Source organism: Bidens hawaiensis, unplaced genomic scaffold (assembly GCF_021521415.1).
Source record: "Bidens hawaiensis isolate Kalapana, Puna unplaced genomic scaffold, B.hawaiensis_p1.1 tig00051503_1, whole genome shotgun sequence".
NCBI classification, from domain to species: Eukaryota; Viridiplantae; Streptophyta; class Magnoliopsida; order Asterales; family Asteraceae; genus Bidens; species Bidens hawaiensis.
In genome coordinates, this window is record NW_027499245.1 from 20,150 (window position 1) to 35,416 (window position 15,267).

The 15,267-nt window shown below is 33.2% G+C and overlaps 1 protein-coding gene across 1 annotated transcript; it reads left to right on the forward strand.

Moving 5' to 3' along the window:
• Nucleotides 1-1,465: 1,465 nt before the first annotated feature.
• Nucleotides 1,466-13,717, forward strand: LOC143599105 (putative 1-deoxy-D-xylulose-5-phosphate synthase, chloroplastic). The gene is made up of 9 exons (XM_077077150.1): nt 1,466-1,619; nt 1,697-1,861; nt 2,883-3,033; nt 4,176-4,444; nt 5,675-5,957; nt 8,386-8,681; nt 10,033-10,311; nt 12,990-13,274; nt 13,568-13,717. The coding sequence occupies exons 1-9, from the start codon at nt 1,494-1,496 to the stop codon at nt 13,715-13,717; spliced, it is 2,004 nt and encodes a 667-aa protein (XP_076933265.1). The 5' UTR covers nt 1,466-1,493.
• Nucleotides 13,718-15,267: the final 1,550 nt, after the last annotated feature.

Consider the following 15,267-nt stretch of genomic DNA (forward strand, 5'->3'; position numbering starts at 1 on the left):
TTTAACCTTCATTCGTATTGATCATATAAAATACCTTTAGGTAATTACCAATATTTTGTCTTATGCCATCTAAAACATTATCTCAAATTTAGGAAAATATAGAATTTAAATGTGCAATATTTGCGGTGTTTGTGATAATATTAGAATTAATCTATTAACTTCAAATAAATAAAATCTCTAAATTACGTATAATTAAAGACCCGAATTTCGACAAATTCTATATAGTATAATATAACGACATTTAAGAAGGGAAATAAAAAGAGCGCATGATAATGTATTTATATTTTTCTTTCTTTCTTTCTTTCTTTCTTTCTTTCTTTCCCCAGACAGACAAAACAAAAGCATTCATCTTGAAGCATCCTCTTGTGGAATCTTGTACTTCCCAGACGCATCAAGCCCTAATTTCTTTCTTTTCTTTTCTTTTCTGGTTAACGTATCTTAATTTACCACTGATTCATCACCAGCGATCCTAATTTCAGTTTGTAATCAATTGCAATCACTGATGATGACGACTACTACAGCTTCTTCTGCACATTGTTCCTTGACTCATAATAATAATAATAATAATAATAATAATAATAATAATAATAATAATTCCAGAAACCTGAATACTCAGTCAATTCCATCATCATCATCATCAAGTCTAATCTTTCGTCCTAGTGTTCGAATCATCGCCGGCTTCAATTCTAGCTCCAAGGTATCTATCTATCTATCTATACTTTATTTCAGTTTTACCTTTCAAATATAATAATAATATCTATGCTTTTCTATTTTTCTAAACACGAACCATCTAGGGGTGTGAAAATAAGCCTGTTTAATAAACATAAACGTAGTGAGCTTCACTCATCAAACATGAATAATGGATAATTATTATTATAATATATAAAATTATGCGAAAAATAATTCAATAATGTATATTATGTTTACAATATATAAAAAAAAATAAATTTATAATAACTAATTAATAAATAATAAACAAGCCGAGCTCAAATTTGAAACACTATGTATGAGCCTAGCCAAGCTTGAGCTTTTAAAATTGAGCTCAAAACAGCTGTCGTGCTCGTTTACGCCTCTTTGGAGTCATCTGTATACTTACTTCTATTACAAGTGTGATTAAATTGGCGAAAGTTTCAACTGATGTGAAATCTTCTACAGTTACAACAGCAGGATTCCATTCTTTTAAATAATTATCCAACTGAACTCAAAACCAAAAGCAACACCATACTACTTATATGCCGTATATTATACAATATATATGCTATTAGCACTGCATGCATGTAGTATGGTGTATTGCATATGGTGCATATATGTAGTATGGTATACTGCATATATGTATATACACCGCAGTATACTACATAAATGTTGTATGAGTTGGTTTTCTCACGAAAAAGGGTTTTCTCATTATCCCTCCCCTATACGCTAAAAACCGTCTATATCACTAACATTTTAACCATCAATGCAAGGTGCCATTTACCTTCATTTGGGTTTGATGGATGCAGGGATGTGTAGGTCGATTATGTGCTCTACCTGGAATAGGCGATATGTTTTCAGAGAAGCAACCGACACCAATTCTTGATACAATTGAAAGCCCTATGCACTTAAAGAACCTATCCCATAAGGTGGTTTAATAGCTGCTCATTTGTTTTTGTTTTGCTTTGCAATTATGGCAATCATTCATTTATCGAGTTATGTGTAGGAATTGAAACAACTGGCTGATGATATTCGCTCAGAGTTGACTTTTATAAGAAATGAAACGCAAAAGTCGGTCAAAGGTAGCATGCCAGTGGTGGAGTTGACCATTGCTGTACACCATGTCTTTTCTGCTCCCATGGATAAGATATTGTGGGATGCCGGAGATCAAGTAAGACTCTATCTTTTGCTTATTTCCTTTAGGTCTGTAAACTAACCGAACGTTCATTTATGTTTGCATATTTAACAAACAAATGAACACGAACACAAGTTTTTGTTCATTTAGTCAATCGAGCGAGCATCAACACATGTCTGATTTGTTTATTTAAATTTGTGTGTGTTAGTTTGTTTATGTTACTTTTAATTGGTTTTATTTTAGTTTTATTCTTCAGTTATGCTGGTTCATGGACGGTTCGTTTATACCATACTTGTCAAAGGCGCAATAGATGCTTAGGCAAAGCGCAACGCATGGAAAACGAACACATTCATTTTCGTAACCAATGACGAACATTAATGAACACAGTTAGTTTTCTCAATGAATGAACATTAATAAGAAAACCCCATTCGTTCAATTGTTCGTGTTTGATCATTTGCTTGGTTAATGTTCAAACAAACGAACACCAATATTAAGGGCTTAGTTTTCTATCTCCAAATCTTATTTTTATTGCATACAATCTCCTAAATAACTTTATTTAAACCTTTAGATTTTGCTTCCAATACTATTGGTCTTGTAATCATAAGTGGCATATTATTTATTTCCAACATTTTTTAAGAAATTGGACAAAACAGTGCACGTCACACGACCCGACCCTTTACATTCGGACACATGCTAAATAGGGACCCTGTACGCCCAAGCCTGATCTTGCAACTTCGGCCTTTTGTAGGTTTAAAATTGGGCAAGTTTCAATGAAACTTGTTATAAATCTTTTAGCCACATTAGCATTTTACCCGTGAAAATAACCCTAATTAAAAACAATATTCAATATTCTAGCAGTTTAAGAATGAAGTTCAGATTCCAGTTACGAATTACAATTTATTAATAGCATCTGCTTTTACAACTTAACATCAAAGATCATCAGGATCCTTTTTACCCACAACTCTTTCTTCTTATGTTTAGATTTATGTAAAGTAATCATCTTAATGATAGGATATGATACACTTAATGATGATTAATTGTTTAAAAATGTTAACAGACTTATGCACATAAGATTCTTACCGGAAGGCGGTCTGTTATGCATACGCTTAGACAAAAGAACGGTATTTCCGGTTTTACTTCTCGTTCCGAGAGTGAATTTGATTCCTTTGGGGCAGGCCATGGATGCAACAGTATTTCTGCTGGTCTTGGTATATCTTTGTCCCGTCTTTTTTCGCTTCTATACACTCGATCCACTTAATCATTATATGTAAAAAATTCAAGCTTGCAAAAACATGCACAACTGCAGGGTATGCAGTATGCAGTTCCATAACAAATTACCTATTTACCCTGGGTCATTACATATCAGTTTTTTTTTCTTTCTTTCTATTTTTTAGGGTGAATTTCATATATATCCTTCTAAACTTCTAAAATATCATATATACCCAATATAAACTCAAGATATTATATATATCCTTAGAAACTAAGTCAAATATAGATTTATCCAGTTCATAAAGAATAATTAAGAATATGATCATTCTAAACTTGTTTTCCTAATAGCATTAGAATTTCATATTTATCCAATTTTTACCTTAAAAGGTTTTATATTTATCTATCAGCAAACAAGTCATTATCTTTTTTCCAGTTTTCTTTTATAAGTTTATTTCATAACATGTATAACAAAAAAAAAAGGTAACAAAAAATATAAAACACCTGATGCAATAATGGGTATATTTTATTATTTCAAAATTGGCATAATAAGATTGTTAATTTTATTCATTTACAGGATCTGTGTAACTAGTTTATTCTTTATAAAAAGTTTAAATATGGCTTTTAACATAATAAGATTGTTGTGATTTTAATACAAAGGGTAGAGTTCATAAAGTAATATTATAAAAGCGTAATTTTTTAAACGTAAAGGACAAAAATACAATACTTTTTATTTCACAAGAGAAATGAAAATTAAATATTAGTACACAAACATATGCTTGTATACTGAGAAGAAAATAAACCGATTTAGAGATTTTGCAAGTGATTTGGAAAGCCAGCTGATCTTCATTAAATTATACTACTAAAAGAATTTGAAAAAAAGGTAAAATTGGTATAAGTTCAAAAATTATTAAGAGAGGGTATATTTGATATATTAAATTTGTTTTGGGTATATGCGATATTTAGGTAACTTTCTAAGGGTATATATGCAATTCTCCATTTTATTTTTTAAGTATACTACAAAAAGTACTTTCAGGGTATGGAAATGCATAAATAGTGAACAAGATACTAAATTCATAAGTTGGTGCAAGTGAATTTTCTTATGAATTTCATTTAAAATGTGAAATGGTTAGTGTATGCATAGGAATGGCAATTGCACGGGATATTAAAGGGAAGAGAGAACGCATAGTTGCGGTTATAAACAATGAAAGTATTACGTCGGGCCAACTTTATGAGGCTATGAGCAATTCAGGATATTTGGATTCAGATATGGTTGTGATATTGAATGATAGGCGTCAATCGTTACACTCAAAACAAGAGGATGCCCCTAAAACACCAATTAATGCACTCTCAAGTGCTTTTAGCAAGCTGCAGTCTAGCAAATTGTTCCGGAAGTTTCGAGAAGCCGCTAAGGTATTAATTTTTTCAAATCAAGTGACTCACACTCTGTTCACAACAATTTTATATTTCTATTTAAATATATTCTTAGAAAAGGTTCTTTACTATTTGCATGCCCTACAAAATGTATGCAAGATCTATTAAGAATCCTAGCAATGACTGTGAATGTAGGCAACTCTTGAACCGTGGTAATATTAAGTTTGATTTATTTACATCATGCAATTATGTTGGGAAATCTTAACCGTGTGAAGACTTGCGTTATTTAGGGTTAAGTAGTAAAATAGGCAACACTGATGTTTCTTAATCAAAATATATGTTGATAGTATTTACAGTACTAAAAGTTTATTTAGGGTTATTGATCCAGGGTTAAACTGAGTCTTATTGGACTGCTGGGGACAACCTACACCTCGGAAGCAATTTAGGGGCGGAAATATCTGACATGATCTAAACACGACACGGAAAAGACACAGGTTTTGGGTTGGGCTAAAACGACCCGTTTTCTTAAACTGGTCATCCCGGACACGATCTGTTTTAAGAATTGGGTCAATACAAACAAGCCCTGCTAAAAAGTGGTTGGCTTGTTAACCTTCTTAAGAGTTTTTAAAGAAGTTAATATTTTGATTTTAGAAATGTAAAGTGTTCACATTTAATGTTAAGTATTTTTATTTTTAATTTTTCAAATACCTATTAACTTTTAAAAATGAAATTAATTTCCATGTTGAGCCTTTTTATCTACTTTTCACTTGCAACAATTTTATTTTTATTAGTTCTAGCTATTCATTCTTCGATTATTCCCAATCGCTTTTTAATCTCAAGCTAAGTTTAGAGACCGAGGTTTGTTAATTGAGAATGCGATAAGTACACAAAAATAATTAAAATAACACAAAATACAAAATGGTTTCATATGAATCGGGAATTGTAGTAGTTAATTGTTTAAATTGAAACTGAGTCACTAGGCATTACTTATATATTCACAAATTCACAAATGAAAATAAAATGGGGTGACCCGAACACGGCATGATTTGAAGTGGGTTTGCATGACACATATAAGTATATCGGTTAGGTTACGGTTGAATAATTCAACCCACCATCCTGACACAATTTACACCCCTAGAAAGCATGTTAGTATTTTCTTTAGTTTGGTCTTGTCATATAGCATGCATGTGATAGTTTTGATGTAACATAATGAAATAACTACCTTTGATGATTCAATACAGTTATACAATTTATGATTTCATGTTGTAGGGTTTAACAAAGAAAATTGGTAAGGGTATGTACGAATGGGCGGCCAAAGTGGATGAGTATGCACGTGGTATGCTCGGTCCACCAGGGTCAACTCTATTTGAAGAACTCGGTTTATATTACATCGGCCCAGTGGATGGTCACAATATTGAAGACCTTATTTGTGTTCTTAATCAAGTGGCATCCTTGGATTCAACGGGTCCCGTTTTGGTTCATGTTATAACAACTGAAGATAAAGAAACACGAGAGGAGAAGCAAATCGGGATACCTAAAAAATACAACCAAGGCATGTGCTTTTATTTTATACCATCTTTACTCGTTTTACAATGTTAATTACACAAATGGTAACTTAGGTTTGGCAATAACAAGTTTTGGTCTAACCTTGAAAAGTAACATGTTTGTCATTTATGGTTTTCCGTATGTAACATATTTGTATAATTAAATCTTGTTTTTTATTTTTTTGAACGTTTTGCACCGATTTTTTTTTATTTGTAAACTATTTATCTTTTTCAATTTATTGTAATCCTTTTACAACCGAAGTTTATTTTTTAAATTAGTTTGTTTTTAATATATGTGACCTTTTTGAGACATACATGAAATTTTTTATTTAATTTCTTTTTTTAATTTTTTTTGCAACCGTTTTGTGACGGGAATTTAGTTTTATTTATTTTTTTCCATATTTACCATGTTGCAACCGGATTTTAAGTTTTAGTTGTAACTTATATATATGTTTTCAGTTTTTCGACTTAAAATCGTGATTTGATCATTTTGAGATTGAAATTGACATTTAATCTCTCTTCTCAAATAGACACAATAGCAAAAACTAGTCCTTTATGTTTGCACGTTTTTTCCTTGGTTGTCCTTTAGCAAACTAAATGACAGAAAACATACTTTATGTTTCAAACCCCTATCATGCTACGCCCTTTGGCACTAACCCCGTTAATTTTTCTCGTTATATCTGGTCATGTGCAAGGCACATGAGGGAATTTTAGTCCGTTTCCTATATTCAAAAAATTACTAATATTAATTAAAAATATTAGTGCCCTGCTTGCGGTGCGCGCATATAATGTATATATGTGTGAACCCTCGGGTGGGCAAAAGTAAAATTGCACTAATTTTGACGTTATTTTACTAATTTTGTGAAAATAGCGTTAAAAGTGATGGAAGGTTAATCAGGCATCATGTGGTGGCGTTGATAGCCGAAAGACAAGGGTACATGCACCAATCAGCCGGCGTCCCGATGATTGAGTGCTATGTGCCTTATGTAATATGTCCAAGGCTTGATGCAAAACTACTATCGAGCCGGGGGTCTCACCGGAAGCAGCCTCTCTATCCCCATGGGGTAGAGGTAAGGCTGTCTACATCTTACCCTCCTCAGACCCTACCATAGCTTTGCTATTGGTGGGATATACTGAGTACGATGATGATGATGATGATGAATTAAAAATATAATATATTTAATAAAACATTCCATTTCATATCTCTTCACTCTCTTGATTCTCTCTCTCTACTCCCTCTTTTGATTATCATCTTGAACACCATCAATCATCACCAAGCAAAAACCCTACCATAGAATCTTCGACACCATCGATCATCTACCGGGAATTGTTATCATCTACCGGGAATTGTTTTGCCCACGTATTTCTCTCATAAAATGAATCCAACTTTCCACAGTCTTGGCACAAAAGCTTACCACCACATAGGATTCCTTGATTCACCGAACCCATTTCAAATTCAATCGTCGTTACGAATGAGGCGCTTGTTTTCCTCCTCAGAGAACGCCGGAGACGCTGTTTTCCGTACCGGCTTGTCGGATTAGTAGTAAGACAAATGGCACATCGTTGTCAACTTCCGGTGGACCGATTTGGTGTTGATTGCTGCTGTCGGCACGTCGCTCTTATATACATTGCTGCTGATTTAAAATCTCCTCAGGTACTTTGTTTAATGCTCAAACCCGCCGAGCAAGTAGAATCGAACAAATCTGGGTTCTAGTGTTTCTAAAAATTGATAATTTGGGGGAAAACATGAAACAGAGAAAACATAAGGGGTTTGAGATGGGTAGTGAAACCCTTACCGACACAGACCTGGTGGTCAGCTGGTGGTGGCCGGTGGTGGTATGTCATGGTGGCCGTTGGTGGTATTTGGCCATAGGTGGTATGTGGCGACGGCCGGTGATGGTTTCTTGAAGGTATATAGAGAGTAGAGAGGAAGTGTGAGTTGGTTTTGGGGTTTAAGGGTTTGATTTGGAGGAATTTGGGTTATTAGGTGGATTGTGTCTTTTGGTTTGCAGGTTGAAACCGAAGGCAGAGAGTGAGAGAGAAAAGAGAGAGAGAGAGAGAGAGTTATATATTTTTATTTTTTTGTTTTAATTATTAAATAAGTTGTAAAATTACAAAACTACCTCATGTGGATTGCACATAATCGGATTTAACAAGAAAAATTTACGGGGTTAGTGGCAAAGGATGTAACGTGATAGGGGTTTGAAACATAAAGTATGTTTTCTGTCATTTAGTTTGCTAAAGGACAACCACTGAAAAAACATGCAAACATAAAGACTAGTTTCTTGCTATTCTGTCTCTCAAATATGTTCCATTTATGTAATTAAGTCTAAACTTCAATATACTTCTCCACTAAATACTCCATAATGGGAGTACACTAAATCATATTTGTTCTATTTGATACGTTAAACTTTTATAATATATTATATGAAACAGATCCTTATGATTCGGACCCACAACCGAGTAACCGAACCCAAACTTATAGTGACTGGTTTGGGGAGGCGTTGACCATGGAAGCACAGCTGGACAAAGATATTATGGTGGTTTCTGCGGGAACAGGGACGGGAATGGAACCGTCACTTAAATTATTTCACGATAAATTCCCGGACCGGATATTTGATGTCGGGATGGCGGAACAGCACGCAGTCACGTTCTCAGCTGGTTTATCATGTGGTGGATTGAAGCCGTTTTGTATAATACCGTCTACGTTTCTTCAAAGAGCATATGATCAGGTTTCTTTTCTTCACAGACTCAATGGTAGAAAAACATTCTCTATTGAATTGATTGTGTATAATGAGTTCTTTGATTGTGTATGCCAAATGTTAAGTTACATACTTGAAGTTGTTAGTTGTTCGACAACTTGCAGTTTTCTTATGAATGGATTGCTTTTGGCTGTGATTAAACTAGCAAAATAGGTGATAAGAAAAAATTGCACTATTTCTTATATGTTATATATTTTATTATTATTGTAATTTTTTTCTAATCAATATCATTGCGTTACAACTATTTGTAATGAGTTTTAAAAGTTGGCCTAACATGTGTTGGCATGTAAAACTATTTTGAACAATACTAAAACTTAAGGGTGTGCATGGGCGGGTTTTGGGGTCAAATTGAACTAGAGTTACTTAAAAACTAGTCTGTTTCAGTTTTTTTTGGGTTTTTAGTTTGGATTTAATTTGGTTTTTATTGTGTTGCCATTTGTGCTTGAAATTTCTAGGCCGAAAAAGAATTTGGGCTATTTTTTTTAAAGCAGTGCCTAAATTATTATACATTTGGGCTAGAATATTGGGTTATACTATTTATTAATGTTCTTATAAATAAGAAAAAAAAAAGAAAACACCGAAAGTACACGGTTCAGTTATTCGCTTTTAATTACATGCAAAACCAACCCTAATCCCTAAACTGAACCGGATGTTTGGCTTTTACGAAAACATAAACTTAAACCCTTAGTTTTGTCTATGCAGTCGATATCCCCGACGATATATCGGTGATATATCGGTATTGGTTCCTTGGTAAATATCGGTACCGATAATATTGGCGAGACCGATTTTGGACCGATATATCACCGATATTCCCGATATCAGTGTTTTAAGTTTTAATTATCAAATTTTAGTGTTTTAAGTCTTAATCAGTTCCAACATGCTACGGTTGTTAGTGTTTTGCAAGTTGCAAAAGGTTAATTTGTTAATGGTAGAAGAGTATATTGGATTATTAGTGTTAAATTTCTATAAATAAGAATTTTGCTTGATATTAAAGTTACCGATATCCCACTTCGATAACCGATATCTCAAATATCGGTCCTTGACTGATATCCAATATTTTTCCGCATTAACTGCTTAGGTTTTTGTTTAAATTTGGTTTAGCCTGTTTTAACTTGAACTCTGTTTTAGCCCGTCACTCAACTTGCCTCACCCGCTCATCTAGCCACCTCTATTTTTCTCTATGTTGATCCTTTTTTTTGTATTTATACTTGTATGCTTGAATATTTGATATAATTGTTCTTTTTATTGTCAAACATATTTTCATTAATTTCTGAAACAGAAATAGGGTATAATTGATCCTGTTTCTATTGCATGTGTTTAGGTGGTTCATGATGTAGATAGGCAAAAGATACCAGTACGTTTTGTGATTCCAAGTGCGGGTTTGGTAGGGTCGGATGGGCCCACAAATGCTGGATCATTTGATATAACATTTATGTCATGCTTACCGAACATGATAGTTATGGCGCCTTCTGATGAGGTGGAGCTTGCTAACATGGTGGCAACTGCAACCTGCATTGACGATCGGCCCGTCTGTTTCAGATATCCTAGAGGGGCTATTGTTAAGTCAAACACATCTGTATGCCATGGAGTTCCCATTGAGGTCACATATTAATCCATTTCTCACAAACTCTAATTTTATAGGGTTTTTGTTATTGCCAAGTGAGGTTTTTCAGTTTTCATTTTCCAATGGAGGTGGAGAAATGGACAGTTTGGGCATGGGTTAGCTGTAGGGATGTGTATAACTTATGTTTTTGTAGAAACATAACTTTCTGTTCAGTTTTGGTTTTGCATCTAATAAAAACCTAAATAAACCCAACCCTGAATCAAATTTGTAGATTTTAGTTTTTATGTAATTTATAAGAATTTAAAAAATGGTTTAACCTAAATGTTTTGTCCCTAGTGTATAATAAACACATTATTTGTTAATTAAAAAAATATATGTTCCAAAATCGTTGTTTTTTTGGTCAAATTGTTGGCCCAGAATTTTGAATCACAAATGGCAAAACCAAAATTTGGGTTTTTGGTTTGGTTTGAGCCCAAAACCGACCAACCCAACCTATACACACCTCTTGGGTTAGGTAATTGGTTGCGTGGTCCCACAACACTCTTTTTATCTGTGTTTTTGAAGTTTAGTGATAATTAATATGTTAAATACGATTACAGAGATTTATACTGTTACAATTACAATTTATCTTCTTCTAATAATCTGATTTTGCATGTTTAATGCATTTCAGTAGATTTGAGACGACCTTCAACTCGTTTGACCCGCTTGACTTTTAAACTTTACGGAAATTTTTATGCTTAACCTGCCGTTAGGGGTAAAACAAAACTGGTTGATTGGTAGGTAAATGAGTTGAAATTTCACCTTTACTTAAGCGAAAAATAAATAAACTGTGTTTTGAAATGTATATACATGTATTAATGAAACTGGTCTTTTCTGTAATTCAGTTTTAAACTGGATATTAAAGCTATTTGGAAAAATACATAGGCTTTATTTGAGCCGAGTTAAGTTTCATTAAGTCTAAAGCATTCAAATAGAAGTTGTAATCAAAAGCTATCCAAAACGGTATACAAACTATGCCAGTTTCGGTAAAATCTTTTGTTTGCCTAAATTAGGGTTAAAAAATTTAAATAGACAAATTTCATATTTCTTGTTGCATTTCACGTCTTACTAATAACCTTGTGACTTAATAATATAATTTCTTCTCAGATAAAAATATCAAATTTCCAAAAACTTGGGTGTGCACGAAATCAAAAAACCCGACTCGAAACCGAAAAAACCAAACCAAATTAGAAACTGACGGTTCACGTTTGATTTTTAGTAAAAACCAAAATATTGGTTTTGGTTTGGTTTTGTATTTTGTGAAAAAACGGAAAAACCAAACCGAACCGAAAAAACCGATTTTAAAGTCGTTTATGTTTTATGAACTTATATATATATATATATATATAGGGGAGGGATAATTTGAGAACCTTGTTGAGTTTTAAGAACTTAAGAACTTCATTCTTAACCACACATTTAATTAAATAGATTAGATTATGTGGTTAAGATTAAATTTGATTAAAAAATTAAGTAGGAGAGAGAATAAAGATGTACAGTAATTACACTGAGTTAAACGTCCGTTACACCTATGTAAAAAGTCGACTCGGTGCGTAAAAAATTATGTAATTTTTCTACGTACATTTAACCTACATATATTACGTATGCATAAAAAAAATTCAAAATTTTTTTTTTTGTTACGTTGAGTTCTTTCGAGTTCTTAAAACTCAAAGTGGTTCTTAAAAGAAATCAACTCTCTCTCTCTCTCTCTATATATATATATATTATTTTAACATCATTTGCTTATGTTTTGTTGATTTGGATGAGATTAAATCTTTTTAAACGTGTGAGTCTTTTCTCTTAATATCATAGATCAAAATGCGCAATGCTATATTAATTATTTATCTTTTTTAGAAATATTAGGCCCAATTTCAAAATATCATTGTTCAAGTTTCTTTGGCCCGAAAATTACTAGCCCGTTTAGCAAAACCGAAAAAACTGAATCCAAAACCGAATTGAACGAAAACCCAAAGCCGAGACCTGACGGTTTTGAAAACACGAAAAATCAAAACTTTGGTTTTAGCCTAAAACCACACCACGCACACCCTTAATGGCCGGGCTGTGTAAAGAATCTGGTCAAAGCAGGTTTGGTTGACCCGGTAACATTTTTTCTTATTTTTAATTTTAACTTATAAATACTTGGTGTGTAGTTAGTTATGTCTGAGAAAGAATTCAAACCAGAAACTCTTCTATGTATGTTTATTATATATTACATTTCAAAAGGTAAAACAATAATTGAAATTATATTTTCTTGTTCAGATTGTGCCCTGCTTGCGGTGCGCGCATATAATGTATATATGTGTGAACCCTCGGGTGGGCAAAAGTAAAATTGCACTAATTTTGACGTTATTTTACTAATTTTGTGAAAATAACGTTAAAAGTGATGGAAGGTTAATCAGGCATCATGTGGTGGCGTTGATAGCCGAAAGACAAGGGTACATGCACCAATCAGCCGGCGTCCCGATGATTGAGTGCTATGTGCCTTATGTAATATGTCCAAGGCTTGATGCAAAACTACTATCGAGCCGGGGGTCTCACCGGAAGCAGCCTCTCTATCCCCATGGGGTAGAGGTAAGGCTGTCTACATCTTACCCTCCTCAGACCCTACCATAGCTTTGCTATTGGTGGGATATACTGAGTACGATGATGATGATGATGATGATGATTTTCTTGTTCAGATTGGTAAAGGAAAAGTTCTTGTAGAGGGTAAAGACATCGCTTTGTTGGGATACGGATCAATGGTCCAGAATTGTCTTAGAGCTCAGTCCCTTCTTTCCGAACTCGGGATCCATGTAACAGTTGCCGATGCCAGATTCTGCAAACCCCTTGATATTAAACTCGTTAGACAACTATGTGAAAATCACTCATTCTTAATCACTGTTGAGGAAGGCTCAATCGGAGGCTTTGGATCACATGTTGCACAATTTATAACCCTTGATGGGAAACTCGATGGATCAGTCAAGGTATTTTGTTTTCATTGTATTGTTATTTATCATAACCGAGCATCTTTAATTTTCATAGATTTTTAGCTTGACCGATAGGATCAGGATCATTTCAGATCTTCCAAATATTTTTTAGGTATTATTAACAACCAATCATTATGTTTATTTATTTTTTTATAAATTTAATATTATTTGAGGGTAGTTTTGTCATTCATTCTGAACATGACGATAGATTCATGTTTCCATTTTGCTAAATCTGTTATTTTGTTCGTTATAAAACCTTAATCTTGCGTAAACATATGGAACTTTTGCAGTGGAGGCCGATTGTGTTACCAGACAACTATGTGGAGCAAGCATCACCAATGGAACAGCTTGCTCTAGCGGGGCTAACCGGGCATCACATTGCTGCAACCGCGCTTAACCTGCTTGGTCGAACTCGTGAGGCTCTTCTTTTGATGTGTTAAAACAAGACAGCCGTTGGGGCGGTTTCTACATGCAACCATCATCTTTTGTTCGGTTACTCATCCCCTTGTGAACTTACTGACCTCAGCATATCATAGATATAATGGCTCTGATTCGCGGGCTTGGGCTTGAGTTTGGTACACGAGCCAAATAACCGAAAACCTTTATTCAAATACTGTTCTTCGTGTTCCATGTGTTCATACTGTAGCGAGCAATGGAAAGTTGATTAATAAACTCTTTCTGTAACGTATTTTGGAATTGCAACAAATTGCTCCAAATGATGAACAATATAAATTACTAGGATATGTGACACAGGTAGCCGAAAAGTAAAAAAAAAAGTTAAATTTAGTAATATACATATTAACATATCTTATGAATTCATAAGATATAAAAAATTTCCTAAAATACGTATATTAGTAAGAATAATTTGTATTTGTATTTTAAAAGTAATAAAATGGAAGATTGTGAATCTGTACCAATTAAAAAAATGACAAGACTATTGTTGATTAGAACTAATTCTTTTGATTAATATTAAAAGCGGAATATTAGAATTGAGAATTTGAATGAACATATAAACCTACTAGGTTAGAACGTGTGATACACGGGTTAATAAAAAAAATAAATACAAAAAATAATAATATAGATAACTACAAACCATTGGCATACACGTGTACTACGAGCATGCCTCTCATTCGTTTATGCCAGTTCGGTTATTCTCTCAAGTTTTTTTTTTTTTTTTTTTTTTCAGCGCAGATTTTCAACACCTTTGAAAACTTATGAAGTGTTATAATTAGTTTCAAATATCTGATTTTTATAGAAAAAAACTTCTTTGCAAGTCAACACAGGTTTCCAAAACGTGTGAACTCTTTAAAACTTTTGTAAAACAAATTTAAAACTAATCAATAACAGATGTTGATCAAGTAGTTTACTACCTGATAAATGAATGGACTTTTCTAATATACATCATCATATATTGTCCCCCCTCACACCTGATATATTCTGAAATTAAATTGAACATTGGTACTTTGAAAGTGGTTACAAATCATATGACAGGCTCAAGAAAAACTAAATTAAATTAAACATGATATGCTGAAATTAAATTAAACATTAGTACTTCGGAAGTGGTTACAAATTGTAGGTTAGGCTCGAGAAAAAATTTATACTTGCTATTGAGAACCAGTAGGAAATGTACGTTTTGGACGGAAAACATACGCTCCAAATGCCTACACAAGAAAATGTGCAAACATCAGACATGTTTGATACACATTAGCAATATAAATGACGGCATGTTTTTTTTATTTAAGAAGACATTAATCACAATGTGTTAATGAACATTAGCTTTTTTTGACGTCAGAGCAAGGTGACATAAGTGGATTAAAGATTAGCACATCCAGCTGTTGATATAAAATACAAAAACAAAAGCTAGTCAGAAATTCGAGCATGGATTCATGTAAATTAAAAGGTAATCATCATCAAATATTAATCATAATAAATCACAAAATCATAAAGATAAAAAAGCAATGAAAGAACAGTTGTAGAATAATAAAATTAT

Excerpts from the sequence above, each read along its gene's own strand:
- LOC143599105 (XM_077077150.1), top strand. The coding sequence starts at position 1,494 with ATGCAGGGATGTGTAGGTCGATTATGTGCTCTACCTGGAATAGGCGAT. Across the intron at positions 8,682-10,032 it reads TTCAAAGAGCATATGATCAG|GTGGTTCATGATGTAGATAG; the intron begins GTTTCTTTTCTT and ends GCATGTGTTTAG. Across the intron at positions 10,312-12,989 it reads GCCATGGAGTTCCCATTGAG|ATTGGTAAAGGAAAAGTTCT; the intron begins GTCACATATTAA and ends TTTCTTGTTCAG.